The sequence below is a fragment of the Lynx rufus genome, unplaced genomic scaffold, assembly GCF_022079265.1.
Source record: "Lynx rufus isolate CCGP_SWC_20201006 ecotype Redwood Valley unplaced genomic scaffold, mLynRuf1.p SCAF_4, whole genome shotgun sequence".
In the NCBI taxonomy this organism is placed as follows: Eukaryota; Metazoa; Chordata; class Mammalia; order Carnivora; family Felidae; genus Lynx; species Lynx rufus.
The window spans coordinates 44,909,913-44,930,898 of NW_025814856.1; the positions used below are offsets into that span (position 1 = coordinate 44,909,913).

Below are 20,986 nucleotides of genomic sequence, written 5' to 3' on the forward strand. Positions count from 1 at the left end.
GGAGGAGCAGGTCCCTGAAGTGGTTTCGGTCGGTCATTCAGCAAGGGACTAGCAGTCCCCTTTGGGTTCTAGGCACAAGGGAGTGCTGTGGCAGTCAGAAAGTGAGACCCCATGAGAGCCACAGAATGAAGGAGAGGAAGACACCCGAGGCCAGTGTGAAGTCGCCTGATTTGGAGTCAGACTGTGGGTGGGGAAGCTAAGGGACCAGTACTGGCATTTTGTCACAGTGTGGAAAAACAATGATAATAATAGCTGACAACAATAATACTTCTGGTATGTACCTGTCTCTGTGCAAATCGACCTGCTGGTTTAGTTACTATTTATTCTTCATATTAGACACATGGGGAACAAAGACTAAGAGGTTTAGAGGTGTTTCCCAGGTCACAAAGCTAATAGAGATGCCAGGAATTCAGATGCTGGTTGGTTGACTCCAAAATGTTAGGTACATAGGTAGGTTGATAGGTACGTGCATGGATGGATAGATATTGGTTCCTCTACGGCAATAAGAAGGAAGTAAAGTGGTGAGCTTCCCAGGAGGTTGTACATGGGCTGTTAAAAAGTGATCGGGGGTCTGAGCCAAGATCCCAGGTATAAGATTCCCTCAGAGAAACGTCATATAGCTCAGCTGTGATTTTTCTGCTCCAAAGTGGTCCAGCTTGGCTATTTTTTTAAGTGTTTATTTATTTTTGAGAGAGAGAGACAGACAGACAGAGAACAAACAGAGAAGGTGCAGAGAGAGAGAGACAGAATCTGAAGTGGGCTCCAGGCTCCAAGCTGACAGCACAGAGCCTGACGCGGGGCTCGAACTCACCAACTGCGAGATCATGACCGGAGTGGAATCAGACGCTTAACTAACTGAGCCTCCCAGGTGCCCCAAACTTGGCTATTTTTCTTTACTGCAAAGGGTGTTTTTTGCTCGTTCGTTGTACTGGACTTTCAAGCGTCCTCAGAGCCATTTTTCAAATAGGCTGTCCTGCAAGTTCATAGTTGCCAGATAAAATACAGAAATCCAAGTTAAACTTGAATTTCAGATAAAAAATTAATAGTTGTATAGTGTAAGTATGCCCCATGCAAAATTTATCTTAAATTCAAATTTAACTGGGCTTCATCTATTTTTATTTGCTACATCTGGCAATCTCATGCAGGGAGTAGGATTCATCCTCATTGAGGTAATTAATTTCTAATGAAAAATTCCAGGATCTGGGGCGCCTGGGTGGCTCAGTCGGTTAAGCGGCCGACTTTGGCTCAGGTCATGATCTTATGGTCTGTGAGTTCGAACCCCGCGTCGGGCTCTGTGCTGACAGCTCGGAGCCTGGAGCCTGTTTCAGATTCTGTGTCTCCCTCTCTCTGACCCTCCCCCATTCATGCTCTGTCTCCCTCTGTCTCAAAAATAAATAAACGTTAAAAAAATTTTTTTTAAAAAGAAAAATTCCAGGATCTGACTGTTGCGTTATCAGGTCTCTCAAGGTCCATGGTTCTGAAGTGTGCAGGCAAGGGAATTCCAGAAATGTTTCAAAGGGGTATAAAAATGGGCTTGTTGCCCAGAACACAACCATAGCACAACTTGGGAAAAAGTTATGTGGTTGATGTACCACTTATCACTCTTTAGAACCAAATATCTGAGACCAAATAACCGAGAGTTTGAACTGGCCCAGTTGCTCGTCTTTTATCTGTCAACAATTAAGATGTCGATTGCTTTCTGTGTGTTCAACACTTTTCTGGGCACAGGAAATCCACAGAAAATCAGATTAAGTCTTTCCTCTTCATGATTCATTGGAGGTGATTAAAACACACACTTATTTGGGGCGCCTGGGTGGCACAGTCGGTTAAGCGTCCGACTTCAGCCAGGTCACGATCTCGCGGTCCGTGAGTTCGAGCCCCGCGTCAGGCTCTGGGCTGATGGCTCAGAGCCTGGAGCCTGTTTCCGATTCTGTGTCTCCCTCTCTCTCTGCCCCTCCCCCGTTCATGCTCTGTCTCTCTCTGTCCCAAAAATAAATAAACGTTGAAAAAAAAATTAAAAAAAAAAATAAATAAAACACACACTTATTTGAAAATGGTATGAAACATATAAACAGACAAAAGTGTGAACAGAATTCTGGACCCAAGTTTCTTGCAAAACCAACTTGTAACAAGGTTAAGTTCAAACACAACAAATTTTTTCACCACCACCTCCCCTCCCCACCATAGAATGATTTTTATGTGATTAAACATATTTCTCAAATCGATTGCTTTGCTTTAAAATTAAAAAAAAAAAACACAAGAAAAAGAAAAAAAGAAAGAGCACACTCAAATGTAGCATTTTGGATCCATTAAGCTATGTACAGATAAATATTGGCCCACAGTCCAAACCTGGCTCATTGCCTGGTTTTTGTAAATAAAGATTTATTGGAACACAGCCACTCTCATTTATATACTGTCTGTGGTTGCTTTTGTGCTATAATGGCAGAACTGAGTGGTTGCAGCAGAGAACAGATGGCTCTCACAGCTGAAAATATTTACTATATAGATCTTTAAGAAGAAGCTTGCTGACCTTTGAACTATGACGGGGATACTTTATTGTTGATTTCTTTCCAGCAATTGCCCCACCCCCCAGGTTTGTATCTTCTTTCAGTTTGTCACTGACATCTACAGATCATTGCTTTTAATTTTAATGAATGAAACTAATCTAATAACACACCTTCATGGTGAAAAGAATCCACTAGAACTTTAAAACAATACTCATGGGCCACGTGGGCTAGTTTTGTTGCACCTGCCACCCATTTATCAAGGGTAGTGGTACCGGCTACGAGTAGTAGTACAAATGGGTAGTACTGGTTGATGGAATTTCAGCAGGAGCTCCGCAGAGCCCAAGAGATGTCCAGCTGGTGAGGTAGAGAGAGGCATTTCTGGAGCAAAAGCCACACCAACCGTGAGTTCTTACTATTTCATTATTAAGCTTTGGTGATAATGTAATTTCTGGCTGTCACCATACAGCTTTAATAAGTGAATCTACCCATTACAGCTCAATGCTCTAGAGCTAAATTGAATATACATAGTTTTCTGTTCTGATACACTTTTAAGAAATGCCCTTTGTTTTTCATTGTTCAGCTAAATTCAGCCAATTACAACTCAGTGGTTAAGTACACGGTCAAGACATTGTCCTTGACCTCAGCGTGTTTCCACTTTAAATGAGACAAAAAAATTTCTTTTAAATAATACAGTAAACTGTAAAATAGAATCAACCAGAAGTTCCGTGGGGAATACAGAGATTTTTTTTTTTCCTGGTGACACAGGACTGAGACTTAGAAGATAACTGTTAAGGGGTGCCTGGCTGGCTCAGTCAGTGGAGCACACAGCTCTTGATCTCAGGGTTGTGAGAGTTCAAGCCCCTGTTGGGTGTGGAGATTACTTAAAAATAAAATCTTAAAAAAAAAAAAAAAGCATCATCCGATGAAGAAAAAGATTGAAAAGGCTTTTTTTTCCACAAGAGAAAGCTTACACAGAGGGATGGAGGGAAGAGAGAGCATGGTGTTTGTTATGGAGGGCACTCCTTGGGGTTGTGACTGGGGAGCTAGTAAGGAGCTGAGCCCCCTGGGACTCAGCGTTGAAAGGAGCTTTAACTTGAAGGTGATGGAATTATCCGAGGACTTGGGAGGGGGGTGAGGTAGGCAGATGTGCCTTTTATGTAGGTTTTTCTAAGAAAGGCAGTCCTGGAGGCCAGGATTTTAGTTGCATTGTAATGGTCCTAGCTGAGAGAAGATAAAGACAATGTTGAGTACAAAGAACAAGAATATTTGGGGGGGGAAATGAGAAAGGTAGTCCTGTTCAATTTGTGGACTTACACAATTCACTGTCATCTGTGTTAAACAGTTCTCATTCTGAAGTGAATTTACATTCTCATATATTACCTAAAACAGAAGAATACTAGAAAAAAATATGATTGTCTTCTGGTTCAGTATAATATTCTTTAAAAAATGGCTTTCAAAAAGTTTGTGTCCTGGAACTTTATTTGCAGGGTGTGGAAGCAGGAATAATGACACAGTCACTGTCACAAAGATCCTTGGGTTAACATGAAGTCCTGTTGTCATCAGGATTTTCACCTTACCTCATGCCACCAAAGATTGTTTTTGGTTCTCTGTTCTCGCTTCTAGACACCTACTTTTTCTTTAACAGATTAGCACCTAAGGCTTATTAATTCCACCAACAGATGGTCCTGACACATACAAGTCTCACCATGAAAACGTTTGGATTTTTAATCAGGATGTTCTTTGCCCATGTGGAATTCTTGCCCAGGCTGCATAAATATCTTGAGGCCTTGAAGCATTTCAATAAGCCTCAGATGGTTGTGCTGTTGGCGCACTGAACTTCCCCTCCAGACTTCCCAGCACTTTCCCTATGCTGCACTCAAAGATTTCCAACTGCCAAAGAAAGACATTGGACTAAAATCCTTCCTGGAAAGGATGTCTTAGAGGAGCAGCGTTTGTTCTGAGCGTGTGACTAAAGGTTTTTTAGAAGACAGCTGGCCCTCTATCCTGTCCTGGTGGGAGATGGAAAGAGCCGGGTGCCAATGTCTAATCAACCTGTTGACGAGGGTATTTACTGTTAAGAGAACGTTCACACTCTGATCTGTCTTGACAAGGCTAGTGAAAACTGTACAGAGCACTCAAAACAGGCCACATCCAAAGCCTAACTTCTTTTACATGGCTCTTGATATGTCACAACTTAGACACATCAGCAAAGAGGAACCTAGGCTACACCAGCCAGATGATCAGGCACATGTGTCTCCTGGTTATTTCCAATCATGTTCTCATTAGACACCCGTCTTCCTCTCCATGATATTCTAGGCCTTGGTGATCTCTGCCAAATATCACTCAGTTCCGACTATGTGCAAGGAACTGTGCCAGGGTTGAAAGAGGGTTTAAGAGGGTCCAATATTCCTAGACACTGCACATAAAATAAGTTGCACATGAGCCCCCATCCTCCTGAAGCACACAGTCTAGTGGGGAGACATCCAAACTGTGAATCGTATAAAGTACAGTGTAATAGCTCCAGCAGAGGGGCAAAAGCCCAGAATGAAAACCCAAGGGCAGGATCAACAAAAGTCTATTTTTGAAGGCTTCATGGAGAAGGAAACATGGGATATGGGTTTCTAAAACATGGGTAGGAGTTCGTAAGCTGAGCAGTGAGAAAGAGGAAGGTCATAGTCCACTGTGGTCTACACTTTGTTACCCTTGAAACATACCAAGAGTCAGATGGTGGTACTGGCTCAGTACCTCGGTGATGGCTGGCCACTAAGGTCAAAGGAGGCATCTCTGAAGTGAGTACCACACCCAACAATGAAGAACCTGCCAAACTGGGGACAGCGTCCTTCTTCTCTTCCAGCCTCGTAGCAGAGGCAGTGGGCATAACCCTAGGTTTCTAGGCTCTAGTTTGAAAGAGATCAGAGAAGGAGCATTAAGCCCAAAAGGGGGCAATTTGGGGCAGGACTTTTCCATCGCTTACTCCTTCAATGGTTGGTTTTCAAATTTTGGTATTCATCAGAAATACCCAGTGCTACTGTTTGTGATGTGTGGCTAGGAAACCAGCATCAGCATCACCTGGAAACTTTCTAAACATTTAAAAAAAATTTTTTTAAACATTTATTTATTGAGAGAGAGAGAGAGACAGAGCATGAGCATGGGAGAGGCAGAGAGGAGGAGACACAGAATCTGAAGCAGGCTCCAGGCTGTCAGCACAGAGCCCGGACGCAGGGCTCAAACTCACAAATCGCGAGATCATGACCTAAGCCGAAGTCAGCCACTTAATCGACTGAGCCACCCAGGTGCCCCATCACCTGGGAACTTTCTAGAAATGCAGAACCTCCTACCCCACCCCAGATCTACTCTATCACAAACTGAGGATAGGGCCCAACAATCTGTTTTGATGATGCCTCCAGGTGATTCTAAGGCACTAGCAAGTTTCAGAATGCAGAACCTAAGAATATTCATTAAGAATGCAGGTTCTTGAACACCATTCACAGAGATAGTGTACAAGTCAGGTAATCACACATTTTGCCAGTGATGGCAGCAGCACCTCCATGGGCTATGCCCTCTAGGTCCTACTGCTAAGCAGACTCCAACTTTATTCCAGCAGTCCCCTCTGCATTATTGGGATCACTTGGGCCAGGAATTCAACCCTTCATTATGCATTTTCCTTAGTGACTGCACCTGTAAAAGGAGGCAGTAATACAAACAATGTGGGTTTCTCAGGTTTAGAGATGATGTGTGTAAAGTACCTGGCATAGTTGCTAACACTTGGCCTCTTAGTTCAGGCTGCTACAACCAAGTACCATACTCTGGGTGACTTATAAATAACAAACTTGTTTCTCGGTTCTGCAGACTGGTATTTTCTGTTCAAGGTGCCAGAACGGCAGGGTTCTCAGGAGAGCCCTCCTACTGCTTTCAGAATACCAACTTCTTGTATCTTTACATAGAGGAGAGAAAACTCTCTGGGGTCTCTTAAAAAGGGCACTAATCCCATTCATGAGGGCTTTACCCTCATGACCTAATCACCTCTCAAAGACCCCCCACTTCCTAATACCATCGCACTGGGGTGTATAGTTTCAATATGAATCAGAAGGGGATGGGCATAAACATTCAGTCCATAATACTTGGAAACAGGCAACAACTGACAGCTGTCTTACTGTTCTGCCTGTTGTTCTGGGTCCAACCTGCTGCTAGTTTCAATTGATGGTTACCAAAAGAGCACCCTCTGGAAGTATTTGGTAGTTAGTCAGTGTGCCCCATTATTGAATCCAGTTGACTAAACCAACTCTGGGAGGCATAAATCATCCTACAAGAGGATGTCTAGATTGGGACGTTTGATGGAATGTTTGTAGAATGTCTTTGGAACCTAAAAGGCTAGGACTGATACAGAACTACTTGAACAGCACCGAGGAGTTGCTCTTAAATCTTTACAAGCAAGCATCTCTTGCAGAAAGTTCATTCTTGATTGAGCAGTCCCCTTCCCAACCCAGTTCTGCCTTTCTCAGTATGTTCTTGAATATCAAGGCTGTCTTCAAGAATACAATCTCAAACAATATCCTGTTCTCTGTTTTGGTTTGGAGTGATATATTAGCTCTTCATGTTTTTAATGAGTTTGCTTCAAATCATGCTTCCTCAATCATAGCTATAGAATTTGAGATCATGCTTCTCTCCCTCTCCTTCCCCCACTCCCCCAACACACTACTTGAGACAAAAAGTATGCTATAAAACAACAACAACAACCCACCATGGCTCCCACTTGCTCTAGCTTTAGGAAAGACCATCTCAAATCTAAGTTCATAATTAACTCCAGGCTGGTGCAAAATGCTTTCTTCCTGATATTTTAGTTGAGTATTACCATTGGCAGCTTCAACTGTAAAACCAGCTCTGCCAGTTGACATCAGCCTTAAAAACTGACTCGTGTACAAAAGTTTGAGGTAAGTAATGTAAATCATAAAGACTGGCAGGTGAGGAGTTGGTACCCTGTAGAGTGGGGAGAAAAGACATGGCAGAATGATCAGATTAATCCATCACCCTGAGTGAGCAAGGAGTTTTTGATGAGGCATGTACACTTTTAAAAGATTTGTCTGAGTGTATTGCCTTGCAGCTAAATTGAGTGTTCAGTAAATTCTGAACTCTTCTTAGCCAAGAAACAACAGTTCCCGTTCTTCTTATCGCTGAGGCATGTGAGTGTGAGCTCATTTCGAGAATGCTGCAGTGCCAATCAAAACACAGAATCTTCCAGGGTCTCAAATCCAGGGTCTTCCACATAACTTATGACTTCAATTTCTGTTTCAGTGGAAACAGTTTTCTGGAAAACAAAACATCCTCCCTTAGATGTCTTTTAGCACATTTTTGGTTCTCTCAAATTTCTTTACAATTGGTTTTGTAAAGTGTATCTTGCTTATAAAAATGGTAAATGTTCACTCAAGAAAATATGGAAAATATAAAGAAAACATCAACTTACTTCCCAAACACAGCCCCATCGTTTCTCTTCAGCCTTTTTTTCTAGGTACGAAGTTATATTAACAGGTAAATGAAGGCAAATGGATAACTAGCTTTATAAATTGCTTTCTGTGTAATATCATGTGATATTTTAAATTATATATTCTTGGGCTGCACCACTGAATAGATCCGTCACTTTCCATTTATGGTTTGTTGTAGTCCCCTTAAATTTGGATATGTGTTTGTCTAATTTGGGCTATTATGAAGATGTTAATTAGAAACTTTGTGACAGAAACCACCTACAAGAGGTATTTGTCTACGTTGTTTACTCATTCAACACATTTTTAATACTTCCTGTATCCTGGACACGGCTCTGCATTGAGGATGCAGTGACAAAGAGATGTGCTCTCTACCTTATGTGCTAGAACTTTAAGAGTTTATAGTCTATTTAATTTTGGAAAGAACCCTCTCTGGTTACCATTGTAGAAATAAAGAACAGCTGGAAACTGGTATCTAACAAATTTAAAACATGGGATGCAATCTTTTTTTTTTAATACAAAAAGCCTTCTATTTTTTAACTGAGCTTGAGAAAGGCTGACTTCTGCCCCTCCCACCTCTCCCTGCCAGTGTCTGCCTCTTGAATGTTACAAAGCAGTCTCTGACTTGGGTCTGGACCAGCAAAAACTTGCTTAGTGAGAGCTCTGGGATGGCAGATACCCTCCAAATCCCAGGACCCTGGGTACCCACACCAAGCTCAGAGATGCAGGTTGTAATTAAAAGCAGATTTCCTTTGCCACTCACCAAAGGTGTCCTAGTGGGATGCAAAACTGTCCTTGCCAATAGCACTAATGGGTCCCCTCATCATCCTTGGGGAGAAAGCCCCAAGGGTCAGTTGGAAGGGCTTCACCTTTGGAGATACAAGGTGGGCCACTGTTTACATGTTCTTCCAGGTGGAGAATTTAGGCTATAGGGCTGACAGTATGGGGCAGTGCTTCATTTTCTAGGTTGCACTTACTGTCTTTGTCTCTGTCTCTCTGGTCTTTTTTTTTTTTTTTTTTTTTTTTTTTTTGGACCTCTACAATATGAGAAGAAAGTAAGTTGTCCAGAGAGCCTAGCAGTGCTAAGTTCTGACATTAATCCTTTGCTTATTTTGAGACCAGCTTGTCAAACCCAAGTTGTTATTTATTTGGTACACATGACTTGATTTTAATTAACAACACACCACAAGCTTCCACAATGAGCTTGTAAGCCAGTTTCTTTCACCAACCTCAGAATATTAAAGAAAATCTATGGGGGGCTCTATAGGGAAATGAGATACCGGCATTAAGATGTTTCATTAAGAGGCCAAGACAAATGACTTCAGTGTGCTGCTGAAATCAAACGTAGTTTATCAGGGATGAGAATGTCACAGCAAGGAGGGATTAACAAATTCAGATGAAACAAAACAAAGTTTCATACCGGGGTCCACTGTTCTTCTGGAAAACAAAAGCAAAGCCCCGTTCCCTGATAAAGAGTATAAGATGGAACTGAGAACAGAGTGGTTCTTCTGCCTGACTCAATTCTTCGCTTGACTAGGTTTGTAACTACTATGGTCTATAATAACTCCAAACACCCAAACTGAAAACTCTAAATGTCACAGCTTATTGAAAAGATCCATTTCAGTGAGTGTTTGACCCTTAACTGTCCTAGAAACAATCACCAGTTATTCACCCATGAGTCACTGGATTAGAAAACTCGATTTGTTAAGAACATAGCTTGGTATGTACATCAAGGGCCTGTGAACTATAGCCTGAGGGTAGAATCTGGCTTATTGCCTATTTTGTAAATAAAGTTTTACTGGCCAGAGACAAGCTCATTCATTTGCATATCGTCTTTGGCTGCTTTCATTGTGGTCAATGGCAACATTGGATGGTTGAGATGAACCATTTGGCTGTTAGGTACTCACTATCTGGCTTTTTAGAGAAAGTTTGCTGACCCCTAATCTGAATAACCACTCCATTTAAGGACAGATTTGACCAAGTGTATAATAACTGTACACTGAGAATCACAAAACATTGCTGAGAGAAATTAAAGAAACCTACACAGGCTGATGATACTACATGTTTGTGTTGTATGATGATGTCATGTTTGTAGATTAGGAGACTGAGCTCCCCAAATTAACCTACAAAATAACACAATCCTAATCAAGATCCCAGCAGGTTTTTTGATAAAAATTGATAGAGTTGCTCTAAAATTGACATGTGAATGCAAAACACCTAGAATAACCAAAATAACTCTAGGAGAAAAAATCATATTTGGAAGCCTTACACTACTGGATCTCCAGGTTTGCAATAAAGCTATAGTAATCAAGACCATGTTGGCATAAAGGTAGACAGACAGATCGATGAAAACAAATAGATGGTCCAGAAGTAGACCCACACATATATAGGTAACTGATTTTCAACAAAGATGCCCAGACAGTTGACTGGGGAAAGGATGATTTTTTTCTTCACGAACTGATGCTAGAACAATTGGGTAGCCATAGGTAAGTGAGCATTCAGTTAAGTCTAACTGCTCTGAAGGGCAAATAGGGCCTAAGGAAATGCATACTGGGGCAAGTCATTTGCCTTCTCTGTGGTTTTTTTATATTAAGGAACTAGGACAAATTTCTGCAAAAAATGTTATTAATTAGGGTACCCATGCGCAAAAACATGGATTCTTATAACATCAGAGCTAAACAGGACATTGGACCATCTCATCTATACATAAAAAGAAGTCATGGGGTTGAAGGAATTGCCCAAACCCAGTTAAGAGATCAGTGATAGAAAAAAAACTCCAGTCTGACTGGTTAGGACGCTTATAACTGAGCAGGGCCTTCCCAATATTCCCAGACAGTCATGAACATAACACAACAGTGAGCCAAAGGGTATAAAGACCAAAACGACATAAATTTGGCTAGCACCCTAGGTAGTCACTCTGCCTTGGAATATGAAAAACCAGTAACCTGACAACCAGTCCATGGAGACCCAACCCTGGGCAGATTGGACCCTTCATAAGAACCTGCAACATTACCTCAGAGCTGACGATGACAAAGAAATCTTGAATACTACTTTTTGGTGCCGGAACTGGTGGAAACAACCTGGTCCATAAGTGACCTCTGAAGACACAGTAAAGCAGAAAATTGGGTGAACAAGAGTATCCTTGCTTGTCTTTCAGTATCTACTCTACAAATTGACCTAGTTAATCTCAGGACCTGCTGTTCTATAAATTCAAAATCTTTATTGACCAAGAGTTATAAATATTTATGTTGTAATATTGGGGCTGTGATGCGGCTTCTGAATCATCTAAGAAAGACATAATAGTAAGTGCTTCATGTTGGTCTGTTTCCAAGCCTAATTTCTGAAAATGGGTGATTTGCAAGTGCCTGGTACCCCACTGCTAAATACAGTGCTGGCTGCAGGCCCCTACCCAACTGTGCCAGCTCACAGAGTTCTTCCTCTCCTTGGAAATGCCGCCTTCCAACCCAAAGAACATAACATTTATAATAATGAGGCTTTTTTAAAACAAATGTTTATTTATTTTTGAGAGGGAGAGAGAGAGATAGAGCATGAGTGGGAGATGGGAAGAGAGAGAGAGAGGGAGGCACAGAATCTGAAGCAGTTTCCAGGCTCTGAGCTGTCAGCACAGAGCCTGAAACAGGACTCGAACCCACAAACTGTGAGATCATGACCTGAGCCAAAGTCAGAGGCTTGACTGACTGAGCCACCCAGGTGCCCCAAAAGCTAGGCTTTTTAAAAGATAAGTAATTTTCAGGGCACCTGGCAGCTCAATTCATTAAGCCTCTAACTCTTAATTTGGCTCAGGTCACGATCTCACGATTTGTGGGATCAAGCCCCACATCAGGCTCTGCGCTGACAGCATGAAACCTGCTTGGGATTTTCATTCCCCCTCTCTCCCTCTGCCCCTCCCCTGTTCACTCTCACTTATGCACTCTTGGTCTCAAAATAAATAAACATTTTTTTAAAAAAACATAAGTAATTTTGTAAATTATGAAAGGGCTAAGATGGAACATGTTCTTAAGCTGCCTAAATGCCACTTTGCCTTACGGAATGCCAACATGGTTGAGGAGTTCTTATGGGGCCATTTGCAGGCTCTAGGATTGGTCACCAGATCTGTATGACATTTCAAAGGACCATCAGCCACTGAGGGGCCAGGTGAACAAAAGGCAAGTGTAGGACTTGGCACCTCGTAATTGGGGATCATAACATAGGAAGCACTGGAGTGATTTCAGTCTCCGGTGAGCTGCATTCCTTTACCGAAGACATAAAAGGAGTCTGCTAGTGGCTCTACTAAGACATCCAAATACTGAGTGGAAGGTGGTAAAGGAATCAAAAGAACATGAATGTAAAAGCTTCACAGAAATGAAAACATTGCCAAGAAATTAAAGAGGGGTGTGTAATGGCTGAGGGCTATGTTGTGGTCTGTCCAGTTTCTGTAAATCCCCTAAGGATGTTTCTCCCTTTTTAATGTGGTCCATACTCATCTTGGAAATGCTGTCAAGAAGACACCAAAGCATTTCAAATTTGATCTGATAACAAGAACCCTAGTGGATACACAACAAAAGTGTGAAGATTCAATTCTCAGACCTCATTGGAAACACCCAAATACACAAAAATACTTAACGTTTTACAGATGAAGGAGAAAATTAGCAAGATGAAGCAGATGGCCGCCATAAGCACGATAAGAAACCATTCTGTGGAGGGCTTCTGGTCATCACTTCCTGAGGGAAAAAGAAAGAAATCAGAGCTAGAATCTGTTGGAAATATGCAACATGACTAGATGCAGGCATCAGAAAGCTTGGGTTTGAGTTGCAGGTGCTGGGTCGTGCTGGGCAAGTAGCTGAGCCATCCTGAGCTGGAGATTTCTCATGTGCGTGAGATGAAGCCACTTTTAATATTGAATCATTGTGTAGTCAGCAGATATTTATGGACTACACTTGATGTATTAATGACTCCTGAATCCTGGAGCTTATCAGCTTTTAGTGGGTAGTAAGGATGCTTTTTAGATGGAAAAGCTACAAAACATAAGCCCTCTTAATAATGTAATTGCATTACAATCAAAATAATATACAAAGTTAGAAACTCAACTTTTAGAGGAAGTGAAGTCCGGAATAATACTCAGAGTTAACCCTAAAGTCATCAGACTCTGCTAGAAGTACTTTACGGTCTTAATTATGCTCAACACCCCTTAGCATTATTCCCACTTCACAGATAGAAAAGTAGAAGAAAATTGCCATTAAGTCAGTACAGAAGGTATAAATATATCACATGCCATCTTATTCTCTAATTGGATTTGCTTCCAGTCTGCACTCAAAGATTCTTCTATCAGTTTTGATGACATCATGGAGGTGTGTGGTTATTTTTAAGGTACTGGAAATGTCTTCAGGAAAACTCAAGGTCCTTAACCACACGGTTTTTAAAGAGGTAATGCACTTGTTAAACTGCCTGATTCACTTCTAGAGAATAAGACAAAAACTGCATTACCTCCCTGATATGCTTCCTTTCTGTGGGAGAGACCACTCACTAATTCATTCCTTTCTTCACGTGTTTAACAGATACTTATCAGAACTCCCATTATGTGTTTGGCACTGAACAGGTTGCTGTGAGCTGGGGTAAAAGCACACACGTGGGCTCTCTCCTTCTGCTACTTAGATCCATCAAAGAAGAAAGGCTCTAAGCAAACAGTGACACAGGTAATGACTTAATGCCAGCTGTGCTAAGTGCACAGGGGGTGTTCAAACCAAGCTGCACGAGGAAAACCAGGTCCCAACCCTCAGTTTGCCATTAATCGTTTCTTTTATAAAATGAAAAGTGCCTAAGTGGAACTTTGAAGTGCTTGTAAATACTCTAAGACTCCCAAAAGCTCCAACATACTTCAAACTCAAAACATTCAGTGTATCAAGAGGGAGAAATGTCTCGAGGATTTAATGCCAGTGACTCCAACTTTGCCTTGATCTCTTGCTCTTTTTGCCTGCTGAGAAATCTTATTTGGGGTTTATCTTCTACTTCCCCAAAGCTTTAATCTCTCCTTCATCTCTTCCCTTCTGCTTTCAAATATTCATAGAGGCCTTTATCTTGAATAAGCCATAAGTCCTTTATCTTTGCTCTGCCATCGCTCCCAACTATCATCAAATTACCTTCCGACTTTATTTCTCAGCCTAATTTCTTGAATAAGGGATTCAGGCTGCTTCATTTCCCCATCTCAGAAACTGTTTACTTGCTGGTGGTTGCCTCCTAGTTGAATCCAAAATACACTCCGTCTCTTTTTCCAACTTTATTTTGCTTGGCCTCCTTCCTGAATGTCACACCTGATGATTACTCCCACCTTGAAACCGAGTCTTTGGTTCTTTGACCAAAATACTCCCCTTCCTCGGTGGCATTTCCTCCTTCTCTCTTTAGGTTCAGTTGACCCTCTCAGCTCAGCCCTGGACCCGTGGGTGTTTTCCAGGACAGTCTCTGTTCCAGTACTGGCAAGCTGGTTGAGCACAGCTGCATCGTTTAATCCCACGTGTTCTTCTCCCTTGTCTTTATTCCTGGCCCAGCTCCGACACACAGCTCAGCTTCTAGATTTGAAACTTCCCTTGGGTGAAACCCACCTAGATGTTTCTCCAAGCTGACAATGTTGCACACTAAGTTCACGCGCTTCTTCACATCAGAAGGACTTCTCTCACTGACTTCCCCATGACGGTCTCCATTCTTCCAAGTTTCCATGCTGGGATTCTTGGAAGTCACTCTGATTCTTCCTGTTTTCTACAGCCCTGCTTCCTTTCTCTATTGACTCCTGGTACACCATCACATCCTAACCTCTCATAAAGGCAAGAGATCATGCTTTTGTCTCATGCATGCATCCTAGCCTAGCATGGAAACCTGGGTCCTATTCTCAGCTTGCTGTGGAGGTTGCCCTTGTGGGGCTCACTTCCTTCATCTGTAAAAACAAGCGAGTTGAGGGGCACCTGGGTGGCTTAGCCGGTTAAGCGTCCGATTTGGTTTCAGCTCAGGTCATGACGGTTCGTGAGTTCAAGCCCCTCGTTGGGCTCCATGTTGACAATGTGGAGCCTGCTTTGGATTCTGTCTCTCTTCCCTTCCCCTGCTCTCCTCTCTCTTTCTCTCTCAAAAATAAATTAAAAATTAGAAAACAAAGTGAGTTGAAATACATGACCCTTAACATCTCTGCCAAATCAGCACCTTTTCCAATACCACTGACTCCATCCAGGCCACTGTGATTTCCTGCGCACTTACCTTTAACAAAGTTGATTTTAGAAGAGTAGTCGTCTGTATTGCTGAAGGTTTGAAAATTGTAAAGTATAAAATCTAAAAACCAGCAGTCATCAGAATTAATAGCTTACTTTCTGTACATATTTTCTTTTCCTTTCCTTTCCTTTCCTTTCCTTTTTCTGAGTGCTCCTAGGTACCAGAAACAATTCAAGGTGCTTACCATACATTTAGTGTAATTCTTACAACAATGCTTTCAGATGGGCACTCCTATCCTCACTTGGCAAATGGAGAAACTGGAGCAGAGAAGGGCAGCGTCAGTCAGCTAAGGACACCACTAGCAGGCAGAGCCCAAATCCAAGCCTATGACTGGTTGAACAGTAATGCTCCCATCACCATGGTGCAAGGATCCCGGTCCACTCTTCGTCATCCCCAAACTGAGGACATATGATGCAAGCAGAAGCTCCACTTAAAACATCCTAAGCATTTCTCTATGATTGTGCAATCTCCTGAAAATCATCTTCCCAGCTGGATACCACTTCCCTGCAGGGAAGCAGTTTCACTGTTGTGTCCCCACTGTTGGACATAAGCTAAGTTGGAGGCTGTGGTCCAACAGAAGGGGGCTGCGTTGCAAGGGAGTCATTCTCCCTGATATTCCCTAGGCTGTGGTTGGGACTGAATCACTTTATTAAACACCTATGACCATAGTACTTTTTTTTTTTTTTTACCTTTTAGGTATTTATATGTATTATTTTACAAAGAGGCGTTGGTCACAGTAAAATAATAAAAAGAGAGAGAGAGATACTCAAGGAGGCAAAACTTTTATTTTCCCAGATGCTATAGACACTGAAAAGTTCTAGGATTAATATTGCGTTGTCTGGGTTGTAACTGAGTGCCCTATTAAACCTAGTTTTCATTGCACTTGCTCATAGCTAATGTAAAGAGCAACAGGGATGAACTAATGCTGTCACGTCGAATTCTGTCTGGCTTTATTTCCCAATCTGATGTCCTGAATAAGGGATTCTGCCTGCTTCATTTCCCCATTTCTGAAACCCACCATTCCATGCTCTTAACCATTACTCACGTACCCTAATCAGTATATTCAGTAACTCTAGAGTCATACACGGAATATAAATTTAGCAAGAGGTAGGTCAGCAGAAAAAAAGTTACCCTCTTTACCAGTAGGCTTAACAGACAAAGTTTGGGTCCTACAGAAAGCAAGAGCGGTGTTGTAAATATTATCAGGGTCGTACACTCGGTGCCATTTGTGTCTCAAATTGTGAAACACCTTGTACCCTGATATGTCAAGTGCTGATAATAGTACCGTTCACTTCTGACCAGGATTACAAAAATCTTTTCAGTTAAACTATTCCCTGATGATTCACTTCAGTTCTCACTTTGATAAACAAAGTTTTCCACTGAATTAGCAAAAATACAAAGGCAACAGATTTTATTGGATTCAATCAAAAAAAGTTATCGATGCGTGCAAGGTACTATGTGGGAAGCAAAGTCATGGTCCCTGCCTGGAGGGAGTTGGCAAATTACTAATTTCTCCTGGCCTGGCTTCTGCAGTGTCCCGATGTGCTTTAGAATGACTCCCTAACCACCAACTGAGAACAGAACTAACCCTCAGAGAACAGAGCCAAGGTCAGCTTTACTGTGAAGAAAACATAAATAGGCGGGTAAAATTAGTACAAGAAAAAGCTTTCACATACTCACCGCCAAATGGAAACTACTTGTGGATTATCTACTGTTTAATTATTAATGTGAAAACCTTGAGTACATTTTATAAATAAGTGAATTAAAGTTAGCATCTACTCTGATTTCACTGAAGGTAGAAAAAAGGCAACAGGTCCCAAAGACAGTATAAATCCTTTGGGTCAAAATCATAAAAAAGAAATTTTAATACTGTAAAAGTTGGGAGGCCCCTGAAGGTACCGTTAATTTGAATTCTGGGGTCTCTGGCCTTGGAAATTTTCTTAAGAAAAAGGGTTTCCAGATAACTTGAATCTTTTCTCTGACTCGAGGAGAAGGCCTTTCCGACCCTAAAACGGAAGCCACAGATGTTTCTTTTCAAAACACTGAAGGGCACTGCTATTTAGTTATGCAAAGATGTTTTAGAAAGAGGAAGTCACAAGGCCTGTCCTTCTAAGGAGGAGAAGCCCTCCAGACCGTCCACCTCATTCCTGGATGCTCTTCTGACATTGTCAACTGAGAGCATTCAGGAACTCCGCCCTCTGGTTTCTGGTGGCCTTGGCTTCTATCATTTCGAACATCTCAACCATCTGACCCTGAGAATAAGCCAGCAGTTGAAAATTCTGCTGTTCTGTGACCCGGGAGTGTGTGGGGTGGGGTTGGGATGGCATGGTGGCAACCCAGAGGGAAGAAAAACGTAGGCACTAAACCTGACTTCATCCCATAATCTGCCTCTAGCTGCCTTGGGAGCTTTGTCAAATGGCTTCCCTCCTGGTGCTGCAGTGTCTCTTGCTATAGAATTCTGCCATCTGTGTAGTTCATGCTAATAACTCCTAAGAGGGTCAGTTTGGTTTGGGGGTTTGCTCCACCTTAAAGTGTCCATACAAGTACTACGTTCACTGCTTCCATACTGATTTTGAGTATGACTTTAGACTCAATAATAGGTTTCAAGGGAAAAGAGCTAATGAGTAAATTGATGGGACCCTTCCAGTGAGGCAGTCCTGCTCTTGGATCATGACACCAGCTGGTTCTGGGAGAAAGCAAGTAGCACCAAGAGATGCCAGGTAATGTGGAGGATGCCCATGCATTAGCCTATGAAGCTGCCTGTGGCTTGCCACTAATTGCAGGGAGAAGCTGTGGCATCACCATGAAGGAGCACCCCAAACCAGGTGACTGGCTCCCAATGCAAGCAAAAGACCAAAGCAAACCTTTTAGGTGGGTGAGTTTTCCCAGGCAGCTGTCAAGGGGACTGTGGCGCTGCCTGGTTTAGGGAGAAAAAAGAGGGGGAAAAAAGACTGTGGCTTTACCTGGTTTAGTGAGCTAAAATATGGACAGGAAATGGAGACCATATGCATGCACATCTATGTGTTTAGGATCCGCTAAACACTGCAGTACTCTGCTAGATCGCTGCAGTACTGTTCATCTGTGTTACCCCTCATAGGACTAGACTTGAAGGAGAATAGAGAAATTATGGTTATTATTCTCTGTTTCACAGGCTTTCCACACAGCACTCCCAAGCACCCCGGAACTGTGGTTCCTGTAAGGGGCTGCGGAGTCTGTTTCGTTAACCTGCTAGCAAGTCCCATTGAAAGCTGGCTGCGCTCATCACATAAAAACAAGAAATGAGGGGGTGAAGAGGTGTAATCCTGGTTCTGTTATTTGCTACTGAGGTGACCTTGAGCAGGATGTCCTCTCCAGTATCCACTGCCTGCTTTGTAAAATGGGGATAAGGACTGAATGAGTTGGTAGAGGCAAAGTCCTTGGCCCAGTGCTAGTACATAGCAGGTGGTTCACAAATACTAGTTACAATCATTAGACATGTTTATATGAGATCTGAAGAATCAAGATGATTTCCCTAAATCATCAAAGCAAGACTAAGACTCAAGTGCTGTCAGAATCTTCAGAATGCGGAGTAATAAGCTCAGCCCTGGAGGGGAAAGGAACACACCAAATAATCGAGATACCAGAGAAATAGGCACATAAGGCATCCAGGCTTCTAACTCTCAGGGATCTAGGTTAACGTGAAATTATTTACAACTCGGTCATAAGCTGGACGAGCATCACCCTTTCAGAAACCACAGCCCCCACTGCCCATCTTCCTGCCTCAGTTTCCTCAGCTAGCACCATGACCTATGGGATGATAAAGCATGGCAGAAAGAATAGGGTGAGGAACCAATCATGTGGCTTGGTTCCAGGCCCATGTGTACTACTTCTGTGCTCTGTCACTGGGGGCATTTCTTTAACTTCTCTGCATCTTTTCTCACATAATCTGTAAATCCCTGTGATTAGGAAAATTCTTTGTTTGTGAGAATACACAAGATAGCACACACAAGAACAGGCCTAGCAAAGTACCTGGCTCAACAATAGTCTCTCCTTCCTCTGAGCTGTTGTCCCATCTGATGGCCCCATCGTGGGGCGGGATTCATGCATGGAAGGGCAGTGTGGGCACCACTAGAGGTGGCCCTCCTTGAAAACACAGTAGAAAGTGCCTGCTCCTGACAGTTGGGGACAGAATCTGAAAGCTTCCCTCTATCCCTCCTTCAGGCCACAGGGATCATCCAAGGGGGAGGTGGTCCTGCCCACCCACCCACTGAGAGCAAATGGTGGGACTGCCAGCGTTTGAAACCACAGGAGCCTGGATTGAAGGACACAGTTGACTGGACAGACTACCATGTTTACCAACTTGAAATCCCCGATTTGCAAAGAAAACCCCAAATCCCCATAAGTTCTCTCAGCCTCAGGTGAGCCCGACTGGGTTTTTCAGGTTAAGTCAACTATTTTTTTTTTAATCAGTTTTGTCTGTATTAGTCTCTTCCCCATGAAAATTTTAGCATTTGCAATTTTTTTTTTTTTTCACAGGCCAAGGGCCACCTAATTTGGCACCTCTGCTGTGTTTCTTCTTCCTGTTTCCCATTGCTAGTTTTCTCTTTGTTTCACCACAGTGTGAGAATTTAAAAAGAAAGTGTGTGGTGACAAAACAGAAAATAAAGGAGGAGAGAGTGCAGGAGGTGTCCAGGGCTGAGGGTGGGGCTGCAGGACTTGACCTCGGCCTTGGATCCAGGTGACCTGGGCCCATGTAGGTGTGTCCTCACATATCCACAGCCTGTTAAAGCCAAGTCGAAGGGCAAAGACAACAAGAGTTGCCTGTGGGAACCTTGCTTCCATCTCAACCCAAACTCTCAAACACATCCCTGATATTCTGGCCCAACCTATTTTCAGGCTGAAGGCTGGGTCATGTGGCCTGAAGAACCAGTCCCCCCCACCACTGCCCCATATTGTGACAGGAAAGCTAAGGCCAGGATTTCCTCTAACTCATCTTGTAGAAAGCGATGCCTCTGAAGGCAACAAGCGTCCTCTCGGCCTTGACCATCTTGAGGACTGTGGGAAACTTTGCTCTACTCCCGGAGGTACAAATACTACATGTCTCAAGCCTAAAGAATCTTAAAATAAAAAAAAAAAAAAGGAAGAAAAACATTTTAATTGGTACCTGGTATTGTCATGGCATAGATCCCAGCCTTCAGATAGGGCTTTCATTGAGATGGGGCAAAGCCCAATCGCTGGTTTCCAGGGCAATATCTGTGATTGGGGTTAAGACCCATCTCTGATAAGCAGGTTTCAGAAGGACTAAGCCTTTAACAGTGACACGGCTGGGAATTAATGCAGGGTGGACTCACCTAGCAAACACTCTTTTCCACAAGTAAGGATATAGCTGAAGGGAATTTTATTTTTATTGCTTTTTTTATGCATGGCTTGTGAGCTTCATGGAGCACGGAGGAGGAGAAAGATGATGGACTGGACTGCAGGACATGGAAGGCTTCAGTAGAGCAGGGTCAGGATAGAAGAGGTTTTGGTAAACAGGAGATGGCAGAGATAAGAATCCGGAAGTTGAGAGAAAGTTTTAAAAAGGAGAAAGAAAGAGGTGTGAAAAGTGGGAAGTCAGCTCTCAAGATAAGATGGAGAGGCCAAGTGGAGGAAGAGCAGTTGATAACGAGCACTGATAAAACGAAACCGCTATTTCCATTTGAAAACAAACAGGTTTCATGTGCTGGGAATCCTAGCACAGGAGGGCCCATCTGGGGCTGAGGTTTGGGGCAC

General features: G+C 42.7%; 1 protein-coding gene across 2 annotated transcripts in view; it reads right to left on the reverse strand.

The window, feature by feature from the left end:
* Nucleotides 1-7,071: 7,071 nt before the first annotated feature.
* The window catches only part of IL5RA (interleukin 5 receptor subunit alpha), a 35,004-nt gene continuing 21,089 nt past the window's right edge, over nt 7,072-20,986 (reverse strand). For both annotated transcript variants that reach the window (XM_047096435.1, XM_047096434.1), the window contains 3 exons: nt 12,609-12,705; nt 10,998-11,082; nt 7,072-7,812 (listed from right to left, as the gene is read on the reverse strand). In XM_047096435.1, the coding sequence (XP_046952391.1) occupies nt 7,726-7,812; nt 10,998-11,082; nt 12,609-12,705 (269 nt within the window). In that variant the 3' untranslated portion in view covers nt 7,072-7,725. The remainder of the gene's footprint in view (nt 7,813-10,997; nt 11,083-12,608; nt 12,706-20,986) is intronic.